At 33.9% G+C, this 12,186-nt stretch overlaps 1 protein-coding gene across 2 annotated transcripts; it reads left to right on the top strand.

Moving 5' to 3' along the window:
• The first annotated feature begins 2,952 nt into the window (after positions 1-2,952).
• On the top strand, positions 2,953-10,814 carry LOC148621564 (solute carrier family 22 member 6-A-like). 2 transcript variants are annotated; one of them, XM_088576067.1, is made up of 10 exons: positions 2,953-3,088; positions 4,466-4,683; positions 5,330-5,560; positions 6,405-6,607; positions 6,998-7,429; positions 7,767-7,901; positions 8,279-8,364; positions 9,012-9,132; positions 9,761-9,833; positions 10,532-10,814. In XM_088576067.1, exons 1-10 carry the CDS (start codon positions 2,953-2,955, stop codon positions 10,685-10,687), a joined length of 1,791 nt encoding a protein of 596 aa, XP_088432193.1. In that variant the 3' UTR covers positions 10,688-10,814. The 2 variants fall into 2 exon arrangements, with proteins under 2 accessions (XP_088432193.1, XP_088432194.1); XM_088576068.1 differs by lacking the exons at positions 2,953-3,088; positions 4,466-4,683 and adding an exon at positions 4,799-4,924.
• The last annotated feature ends 1,372 nt before the right edge of the window (positions 10,815-12,186 follow it).

Here is a 12,186-nt window from a genome sequence, read left to right as displayed (position 1 = left end):
TGATATACTTTATATTACAAGTGCCTATTACTGAATAATAAATTAGGAATGCAATGAATTGGCCAATGATTGACATGAATATTGAACATTACATAATAATGAATACTGTCTCAATGATCGTATGTGACAAAAAAGATCCCGATACTATAAGAGTAATCAAGGGAACCAAGGTTATAGCGGTAATCAAAAGAATGTAATCCAGGGACAAAGACCAGGCATGGAAAACAGACATACACAACAAAGAACATAAAGTAACTAAAATCATACATACAAAGTAACAAAAGTAAATGAGCAACTCGGACTCCACTAAAAACTGGGAGCATGGACCAGGTGCGCCGGTAGGGTAAGTGTCCTCTGCTTTTCCAGAAACACCCGCCGAGTTGCTCATAAAAAGTCAAGTCCGATGTAGACAAACGACAAAAGGAAAACTATGACCCGTTGAATAAATCAGTTTTCATGGAGCTGATGGATACACCATAACGATCCACGAGTTCATGATGACGACCATAAAACTTCTGTAGTGATGACTTCAATCTTGTAGCAACATAACCCTGTTCCAGAAGCCTATTTGTTAGAGTTCTAGCGCGATACAAAAAGTCTGCGTAGTTTCGGCGAGCTCTGGCATAACGTATGAGTTGTGATATGAACACTCCATACGCAGGAGCCGAAGGGATGTTGCCACAGATGAAAGGAAAGTTGACAATTCTGAATGAATAGTCATCACGTTTGTCGTAAAGTTTGGTCAATAGTTTTCCTTTACCATCGATTTCTAAGTGTAGGTCAAGATATGAGGCTGACTTCACAGTGTCTGTAGTATCTTTTATCTCAAGTTCTTTTGGGTAGATGCGATGTATCAAATCCCCGAAATTAGGATTGTTTAAAGATAACACGTCATCTATATAGCGGAAACTGAGATTGAAGGATCTAGCCAAAGTATAAGTATACCGTGTTAAATCATGACTTGGCATATTCATATCATTTCGTAGTAGTTTCTATCATGGAGAGATTTTTATCTGATCTCTACAGGGTATATATTCAATGTTTAAATTATTTAAAACAACAGAGGCGTTCGATCGTTTGGCTAAACATTTTAAGGCTATGTCTATAATCATTTATCTAATGGATTACATTTCAAAAGCAGATATACGAGCTAATAATTGACAAATAAATCGCCTTTTAAAAAGTTAATGTTGCATCGCGCTTTTTCATATTTGGCATTTCAAGTCAAAATTGTTTGTGTGTTTAAAGCTTGCTGTGTACATACATATAGGTTACAGACCACCAATTCAACCAATGAGCATTTGGAACGTACGCAAAAATAGTCCTACGCAGAAATTACCCCTGTTCCTCATAGTGCTGTGAAAAAGTTCTCATCTTATTTAAAAAATTTAAACAGTTTCTGAAAGGAAAAACATGTCTGTACATTTTATAGATGCATTTCGCTTCTTGTGATGTGAAGCATAATCTCCATAATGATTTCTAAATATACCCCTATTTTGTGAAAACACTGGGATTTCCCATGCTATTTATAGACACTTCACTTCCGGTGACCAGTACTGCAATGCAAGTCTGCTAACTCCACATGCCACTCTGAAGATTGTGAGCTGATATATGTAGAATCATGCTGATATATAGTCCTCTGCAGGTTAAAGTCAAGGTAAAGTCCAGAGAAGCCATTGAATATTGTGAAATTTGCAGAGAAGCCTATGGGAAGTGGAATTAGTTGTTTCTAGCCTATATGTATTCCCGACTTGCGGACCAACATTTTGTCAACATTTATCTCCCTTTGGAGCAGGTGTCTATTCGGAACACGTAAGGTTTTCCATCCGATATCGACGATACTTTAGAAAATCTTGAAAGTCAAAAGGGAATTTCTCGTTCTACTGACACTGCCATAAATTTTCTTTATCCGGGATACAAATGAAAATCATCCCTATGTAACCTACCAACAAAATGAAACACCCTGTAAATTTTAGAAACACCGTTGTGTTTGTCAACTGGGGATTCCATTTTCATTCGAGTTACCTCTTTTTTCTACACCCGAATCCGAACATTGATTAGAGAGACTTCGAAATTACACCTGCTCTCACGGGAGGTAACTCTGCAAAAAACAGGATAAAAAATGGCTGCACCCCGGGCTCCGCAAGTAGGGAATAAGTACAATATCTGAATAATCTTGCATCTTATTGGTTCTGATAACGTAAAGCCAATAGCATCAACGTTACTTACAAATTGCAACGTTATAGATAGACTGAAATTGTTTTCACTACTGAAAGACATTCATTGCTAATTCACCATCAGGGATTAGGGATTGATGTAGAGAACCTATTAATTGTTGATAATTGTAGAAAAATAGCGACATTTACACTATTAAACTAAAAAAAAAGAGTTGTATCCGGTCATGATATTGTTCTCACACAAAAAAAAATCCTCATTCAGCAGTATAATAAAAGGGGGATAAAACCAGATAAAAAACAAAAGCTTATTACTGTTTAATGTGGTAAATATGACAACAACAAAGCTGATATTAGAAACTGCAAAATAAAAGTGCACACACGTGCGTGTTATGGAATTATACTACCGAAAGTGCACGGAACATCGAGTACAACAAGTGTGCCTTGATATAATGACTTATTGTTTTCTTTTTAACACAAAACTAAGAGTGCGACAATGTATAAACTGAGAAAAAGTGAAAAGAACCAGAACAAATCGAAGGTAAATTATACATATAGATGGTTTTTGAGTTGCTGTATTGCCTTCCATAACACCCTCCCTTTTTGATGCTACCAGGTATCAGTCGAGTCACATGGCGCAGAGTTTTTTCTTAAAAAGAAAATACTAAAGGTAAGAATATCCATTTCTTATTGTGATGTTAAATGTAGACTTATGAATATTAAAGCTCACGATTCATGTACGTGTATCTGGAAATTCTATCAACTTGATGAATTTATCATGGATCCTAAAGTTGACGTGGACAATATTTTGTACTCTTTAGGACGTTTAGGAAAATATCAGAAACTACAATTAGTACTTCTTGCATTCTTTACTTTTGAAAATAGTTTTCATCTGATTTCTATCGTTTATATAGGTGAGTACTGGTGATTTGTAAGGATTTTGAGTGGATTATTAATGGCTCTTGTGTCTATAGTAGTTTGTCTTATATTCGCACATGTAAGATTTGTCCACTAAGTAACTATGATGTGTTTTAACAAGCAAAGATTTGAGAAGAATGGTTTAATACCACTCCTTTAAACACTACACAGAGTTATCATTCATATTATTTCTCTCCTGCTTGCACAAAGGTGCTTAACGATGACCATACAAACAAAAAAGATACCGAGACATAGAAGCAAAATAGGTAAACAAAAAAAGACTCTTTTTCTCTTGTTTTGATTTTTTCGAGTATACATGTGTGTTAAAAGAATACATACATGTAACCAATTCTGTTGCAAATAAAAAAAATTATGTTACTGGCTGCATTACTGTCAAGGGCAGGTACTGTAATCCAATCTGTCATTAATTCATGCTTTGGACATGCTGAGCGTGATTGAAAGTAATATTATGTGAATGATAAAGATAAAATTAATTTTCTTTTTAAATAACCATATTTTGTCAATTGCCCTTCAACCAGTCAACATTTAGAAGGCACAATTAGTTAATACAAGTTTTATGAAAAAATCACGCTACCTGCAGGTCTGCATCAATTTGACCCACCTATACCCCCTACACATTATCCATCAAGATATGTTTCTACTATTATCATATACAAGTGTTAATGCAATCAGGTGATAAATGGCTGTTTTCTGGGAGACACACCATTCTGTATAATGGTTTATCATTGATAAAAAGGAGCATATCTTTGTAAATGTTTGTTTAACTACAAAAGTTTTATGGTCGTCATCATCAACTCGTGGCTCGTTATGGTGTATCCATCTGAAAACTGATTTGTTCAACGTATCATAGTTTTCCTTTCCTCGTTTGTCTACCCCGGACTTGACTTTTACACACCATTCTGTATAATGGTTTATCATTGATAAAAAGGAGCATATCTTTGTAAATGTTTGTTTAACTACAAAAGTTTTATGGTCGTCATCATCAACTCGTGGCTCGTTATGGTGTATCCATCTGAAAACTGATTTGTTCAACGTATCATAGTTTTCCTTTCCTCGTTTGTCTACCCCGGACTTGACTTTTACTCTTCTTGTTATTTTACATTTTTGTTTAATATGTTTTATTTTTTCTCCTTTCGTTCTTTGATAAATGGCGTTTGTTTGGAAACATGTTATATTCTTCATTCTTCAAATCTCAGTAACAAGCCGACTGGGTGAAATGGTTGATAGATAAGTTTTAAGGGTCAATAGCAAATCGACTAACTCACAGTATGTTTTCTTAACTGAGAAAATGGAAAATGCCTTTATAAAAGGATTTAATGTACTTCATAGAATAAACCTGGACACTTTTATAGGATATAGACCGCCATATCGATGTGCAGACATAAACATTACGTCATACTTACATCACCATCAACATTACTTGACAAACAATTCAGATATAGACATTCAGTATGGAAAATGTGACATAAACATACTCGTAAATGAGAGTACTGGAGTACAGAAGTACAAAGAGAAATGCATTAATGGATATAAATTTGGCATACCAGCAGACAGATCAACTGTCACAGACGTAAGTATTCTTTTACAGATACCAGTTTGCCATACTTTAGGTATACATGAGGTATGCATCCATTTGCAACCATTGGTACGATAACAGGTAGAGAAGGTAATCATAACATAGGTATGTTTGCACTCACAGACTTAGGTTTTGTATGCGGCTATCAGAACTAACGTCTAGATCGAGGAACTAGTAATCACTAACGGGGATGTCTAGATCGAGGAACTAGTAATCACTAACGGAGACTAGAATGGTAATCAGTACCAGTATACCAAATTTGGAAATATAACTTAAAACAACAAAACGTTAGTTTGATCTTCAAAGACAAAAGCTATCACTGTGTGACATTAATATTTTACCAGTTCCCAGCAATACAATAAACGATAACTCCGTCCGTGTTATCGATAGATCCATTATTTATGCGAATTGTATAAATTTGTGGTATTAATTGTGTAGTTTTGATATTCCATATGTCAGTGGACTACGTATGAGCATTTCAGTAGATATTAAAAAAATAATTAATTTTTCAAGGAAGGCATTAACCAATATATAAATGACAGCAAAATATTCTAAATACCTAAGCGACTGATAAAACTTAAAATGTATATGAATCCAATATTATGGAGATCTGGTTTGAAATATATGTGCTATGTTTCAGTGGGACCTTGTTTGCAGTGGAGCAGAGCGATCAGAATTTGCACAGACATTGATTATGCTTGGACAAGCGGTCGGGGCACTGATATTTGCTCCTTTGGCTGACAAGTTGGGCCGTAAACCATGTAATGTTACAGCAAGAATACTATACTTTCTCACAGCACTGGCAACAGTTTTTACACCTAATATTGACGCCTTTTTAATCTTCAGATTTCTTCAAGGAACATTCCAAGGGGTAAGTTAAAGTTTTTCCAGTATAGTGAAAGTTCTTTTACATCCAGGCAGATATATCTATTTTGAAAAAAAAATAAGTATATACCGAAATCCATTGATTATATTTATGATTTGTGAAACGCTATTTTCTTTTTGATTACCTGAAATCAAATCTTACAGGATTGAAAACCCACTGAAATTTTTGATGCTTACCGAATTTTATTTAGTTGCCGATGTCGGACCAGGACATGGTATTACTTTTTTCTTTCAAAGTACATGATGCCACTCCCTGTTTTTATGTGGTACCTAAGTTGTTAAGCTCCAATTACTCGTCTGAAACCATTGAACGGAATTCGATGAAACTTTCACATTTTTATTCCTTTTTTTCATCTCGTATTTCCTTTTTCCACCTGAATGGCTTTAAGGGTTGTTTGTTGATGCAAACAATAGACTGTCATTAGTCGACCAACAAAAGATGTCACTGTACACCTATAATTTTGTTTCCCATCTGAATGACTTATGTCTCTTATATGGTTTCCGGAGAGAGGGGATTAGGGTGTATCATCAAATGAGCTTTTTTTCTTACTTTGTGGGATTTCAAATTGGAAGATTTTTTTTGTGTGCTGTCTTCCCAGTTTTTCAGGTTTTACATGAAATTATCTGTTGTCATCATTATGTATGTATATTGTATATTGTCTATTTTCTGTTTTTTAAATGTTTTGGCCATGTACTTGTATGTAATGTCTATAAATTCTTTCTATGTTTATGTTTCGTTATTGTTTTTGTCGATATATCAAACAGAAATCGGCGACATTATTTAAAACAGCAAAGAATACCACAAAAATATGAAACGATTTTTTTTTCAGGGCAGTGTGATGACGAACGCAATTCTATTTGTTGAAATCGTGCCAAAAGAACTACGTCACAAAATTGAAGCTTTTATTACTTGCGCATGGACAACTGGCCTCGTATTCGTCTCATTGGTTGGATACCTTTGTAGGGATTTATCATGGCGCTACATGCAGCTCATTCTTGCATTAATTACCGTTCATACACTGTTTGATTGGCTGTAGGTAACATATAATAACACAAAATTTAATCAAGAGAATAGGAATTAATAGTAATGTACAAATGTATGTAATGAAAATCTTAGTTGATGATTATGTTTGAAATATTATGTACATCTTGTAAAAAACTCATTAAATGACAAAAATAAATATTCTACAAGCAAGACACACTCCTTAAATATAAAAATATGTATAAAAGAGAGGTTCCTAATATACAGCTGATTAGAAAATCTACTAAGGGAAAGTAAATGCGAAAAGAAACAAAGAAAGGGAACGACAGAAAGGGCCACCAACGCCTTGTAAGAAGTTAAAATAACCTTTCAATAACGAAAAAAGTAATTTTCATGCCCGATGAAATGTAGAAGATGAAAACTTGTCTTTTGCTATTTTAGATTTTTAGAAGAGTCACTAAGATGGCTGATAGCAAATGGAAAGAAAGAGAGAGCAGAAAAACTTTTGAAAAAAGCCTGTAGAATGAACCATATGCATTACCAGCAAGTAATTGATAATGTAACACCTGCCATTGAAATGACAATTAAAGTTGAAAGTAACTCAGTTTGGACAGAAAAAATTGAATCAGAAGAAGAAGACAATTTCGAACAAAAACATATCACTGATGCTCATAATAAAACTCTGGAACAGGGTGGTCGAATTGTAGATGAATCTGAAGCAACCGATACCGACCAAGTTCAGGTTTTAGCAAAACCAAATAAAGATAAGAGATTGCAAGTACAAGAGACAGATAAAGTAGAGAAATATTCAATTTTAACAATGTTGAAGCATAGACAAATTCTGTTATCATCCGCTGTTTTATGGTTAGCATGGTAAGTTTTATCAAAGTGTTGTTATTTCAGTAGCCCTATAAACAAACAAGCAAACAACCATTCAATAAAAGAAATACAAAAAGCCGATAAAAATGCACTGGAATGAATCAGATTACTTATTTGACAATGCTTGTAAAGAACCAATCTCCGAAACAGAGGTCCTTGTATCTCCTACGTCAAACAAACACAGGGACGAAGGCGCCACCAACCTCTGTTTCTGAGATTGGTAAAGAACATACACTTACTTAAGTGGTATCAATAAACACTTAATGTGCATAGATGACTTATTAGCTTTATAAACCATATTTGAAATAAAATGATTTTCTCTTCTTTACAGGATCACTATCACTTTAACATACTATGGATTGATGTTAACTGCCTCTAAGTTGTCTGGTGACAGATTCCTTAATAATATTTTATCAAGTCTTGCCGAGATTCCAGCTATGGTTTTTCAAGTATCATTAGTAAACAGGTACTAGCAAATCAAAACAAATTAGTCACAATTACTAAGTATTAATGTAAACAAATACAAAAAAAGTTTTTCTACAACGAAAATATAAAAGTTACATAATATGGACATATTCAAAGTTAAGGTACATCATAATTTTTTCTTCTTTTTTTGCATTATCCCATTTCTTTTCTTCACACTACACTAAAACGTAAAGATTTACCGTTTACATCTTCGATATACACTATTTTGTCTCTTACAAACTTTAAGAGAAAGTTGCTGAAAAGGCAAATTGAATAAATAAATTATTCTACTTCTTTTTTAGGATGACATCAGTCGTATGAAATTTATGAATTTACACAATTTCTGTCCAGAATAACACAAGATTAAAATGTTTTCAGAATTGGTAGGAAATGGATGCTGACAACATTTCATGCTATAGCAGGTGTTTCTTTAGTGCTTGCAACTGTTAGTACCACATACAAAGGTAAGAAGGGAAGTACAATTATTATAGAGATTTCAAATGTGACATTTTTAGAGTTTATCAAGATCCGTAGAGTTCATATTGCATACTAAACATTCTACCACCTTATACTATTAATTTCGATACGATTCTAGACTTCGAAAAAAAGTGGGAAGAGAAAACTTATTCGTTTTGATAGAATTAGGTGCCTTTGGGAAGCTTCATTTAGGAACGTTTTAATGACATTATTCATCAATTAACTACAGATTTGATAAATTTGGTTATGTCGCTTAGATCTGACTGTAAAGTTGTAAAATTGGCAAATTTTAAATGATTGTGTCTTCCCAATGATGTTTTATTCACTCGTTCGCTGTTTTTAAATCAATAGATAAGTCGTAAGAGCAAAAAAAATGTTGGTAATAATACCACACAGCCCTTTTTTTATAATGACTCCGTAACTTACGATGTATTTTACACTTACGACATTTTTGTTGTGAAATCAACCACAGATTGTAACCCTATGAACGTCTGAAAAAGACATGCGTAATGATAGCCTTCGGTTTGTCTCATTGTTTGGGTTGATGATAGGGTTTTAAAGATGACCGAATTCTATGAAAAAATTCCTTGAATGTAAAAAACTGTTGACTGATTAATTGTTTTATCAATAAAAGATGAGTATTCCTGGCTGCCCATACTTGCCAACATATTTTCCTTTGTCGGACGATTTGCCATTTCTGGGGCCTTTAGTACTGTCTTCCTTTACACGCCAGAGCTGTATCCTACTAACATGAGGTAAAACATGTATGTTATGAAGGGTAATAATAAAGTTAACGAACTGAAAAGATGTAGGCAATAGTCAAAAAGAAAGTCCGTACAACATATGGTAATACCAGAGTAAAAAAACCCGGAAAGTTGGAAACAACCCCAATGTTCATGACCTAGTAAAGGTATTTATGAAACGAAAGATGGGTAAAGCTAGGTTCAGCGTTATTAAATGTATCATGAAGACAAACTAAATAGCAAGTTTGTTCTAATTTTGTTTTGCTATCTGTTGAAAAATTACCCAAAAAGGAATTTAAGCGATAGCATTCCTTAATTATCTACATGATACACATTTCTCCTTTTATTTCAAAGGAAAGTTTCACCATATTGTAATGTGTGATATCTTATATTACATTTACTTGTACATAACAAATATACTCATAACAGCTGCCAAGAAAAAAAAATTAATGAATGTTGCCAACGACTAAAAAATTTTGCATACATGTATATTACAGTTATGCACATTTACAAAACGGCAACCATTATCTTAGAAGATTACAGGTAGTACTTTTAATTACTTTAAGTGAGATGATAAAAACTAATATGAAGTAGCATTGAGCTTAGATTAAGTATTTGTATATGTAATTATTCTTTACAGGAACGCAGGTTTAGGCATGGCGTCAATGATATCCAGGATAGGTTCTATGATGTCGCCTTTTGCAATTACACTGGTAAGTTTGTAAGCTGTCATATATGCCTTTTTTATATAACATCAACAAATCATATGTGACCTTAATCAATTATATTGGGCCTTTTCGTGAGTTTGTAAACATGTATACATTTTAAAAGGTTTCATGGTATGACGAATTCGTAAATCAAGTTTATATGACACCATTCATATATTTAAAAATTGAAACAAAATAACTGACTATGTTTTAGTTCTTACATTTCATGAATCACATAGATAATATTAAGCGGGTTTATTACAATTAAGCATCTTCATGAAAAAAAAACCGGCAGATCAACACGAAAGTAATACCACACTTCCTCTATTGTCATCAAATTGTGACATACTGGAAGAAGTAACGCAAAGCATACTTTCGATAGTATATAAGTGAAGGGGTGCAAATTACATGACATGCCTTCAAGCTTTATAATCCACAATCATGGTACAAAAGAACACATACTTTAGTACAAATAATTCACAATAATGATCCAAAAGAACACATACTTCAGTTCAAATTATCCAGAACCATGGTGCATCTACATAAGAACAAATACTTCACTTCAAATAATCCACAACCATGGCACCAAAGAACTAATACTTCAGTATAAATAATCCATAATCATGATACAAAAGAACTAATACTTCAGTTCAAAGGTTCATTTATTTCACAACAAATGTAATGAACTAAAAAGCAAATTACAGGCTGAACACGTGACATGGGGTCCAGCTGCTGTTTTTGCTGTCATGAATGTTATCGTGACAATTGTCCTGTTGCCGTTACCCGAGACTATGGGTCGAGAGCTTCCTACCACTCTTGCGGAGTTAAAAGCCTGGCATAAGAACAAAAACTCAGCATGAATCTAAGCAGCATTACCGAAGATACTACAGTGGTTGCTGTAACTATAAACTATAGAAAAATGCATTTTTTTGTATTTGTATTTTGAAATCTATACTTGATATTTTTTGATAAATATTACTCTCTCACCTTTATGTGTGCTATTTTACTTTCTAATACTCAATATGTAAGGCAACCTTTACGCAACATTTACTTATATCCATGAAATCAAGCAGTCTGATTGGAAATGGATAAAATAAATCTCCTGCATATGTGCAGGTATCTGATAATCCGCCGGATTATTCTAGTCACACAAGAATCTAAGAACATTTAAGACTACACCGGTCACCATGTACCATCAACTCATTGGATAGATCAACGGAGTCCTGTTACCAAGATACTACACGATTCGACCAGTTTTGGAATTATGTTTCAAGTTAATGGCATTTTGCAATGTACAAGCTTAGAAAGCGGACATTATGATGTGGATGTAGAACAAAGACTTATCGTGTCATAGTTCTTAATAGGGTTATTCTGGCTCATGATTCCGTGCTCCTACAGGTTACACCGCCCAATACTAGACTGAATAGACATGTTTATGTAAGTGTCCAGTAAGTTGTGCTCGTTTTTATATTAAATTATACAAAAACGTGTCCATCTCCGACGTAGGTTCTCGTTATTAATAGATTGAAATTGACTTGAATTTGTTTTAGAATACATTATATTTTTCTCAAAAGAATACGACTATTAAAAAGAACATGATACTTTTTTTCTCAACATAGTCTCCTTTAAATAACAAAGACACGGAAAAAATGGTGATAGGAAGACAATGGTAAAAAAATTATGTCGTGATATAAAATCAAAGAAGATACCAAAAACGATACAAACCTTGGAGAAAATGTTTTAATACATCGTAGCACTGTTTGCACTGTTCAGGTCCATTATAAGAGAGTAATCAAGGGAGCCACAATGATAGCAGAAATCAAGAGAATGTTATCCAGTGGTAAACATTAAACAGGGAAAAAAGACACATACAAAAAAGAACATGAAACAAGTAAATCAAATTAACACGAACAAAGAAGCAGAACAGTAAACGGGCAACTCTGACTCCATTCAATATTTGGAGAATGGACCAGATGCAACAGTAGGGTAAGCGTCCACTGACGTTTTAGAAACACCTGCCAGTTTGCGCATGAAAAGTAAAGTCCATTCACAGAAGCCTAATTATAAGAAGTCTAGCGCGGCACAAAAAGTTACAGCAAATTCTGGCATAACGTTTGAGTTGTGATATGAAAACTCCATACGCAGGTGCTGAAGGGATGTTGCCACAGATAAAAGGAAAGTTGACAATACGAAATGAAAAGTCATTGTGTTTCTCGTATGGTTTGGTCAATAGTTTTCATTCTTCATCTCTTTCGAATGTAGACTAACATCACAGGTTTTCTCTGGGTGCAAGTCAATCCTGTGGTGACAAAATGTGTAAATGCTGCAAACAGATGTGCTTATCGTCAACACAAATAGC

This window comes from Perna viridis, chromosome 3 (genome assembly GCF_037379345.1).
Source record: "Perna viridis isolate PV_CMFRI_1.1 ecotype Kerala chromosome 3, ASM3737934v1, whole genome shotgun sequence".
Classification (NCBI taxonomy): domain Eukaryota; kingdom Metazoa; phylum Mollusca; class Bivalvia; order Mytilida; family Mytilidae; genus Perna; species Perna viridis.
This window is presented reverse-complemented; position numbering and strand designations above follow the sequence as displayed.

Bases quoted from the DNA above. Each gene is read 5' to 3' on its own strand.
- LOC148621564 (XM_088576067.1), top strand. From the start codon at position 2,953: ATGGATCCTAAAGTTGACGTGGACAATATTTTGTACTCTTTAGGACGT. The intron at 7,430-7,766 runs GTAAGTTTTATC...TCTTCTTTACAG, and splicing joins GCTGTTTTATGGTTAGCATG to GATCACTATCACTTTAACAT. The intron at 8,365-9,011 runs GTAAGAAGGGAA...TATCAATAAAAG, and splicing joins TGTTAGTACCACATACAAAG to ATGAGTATTCCTGGCTGCCC.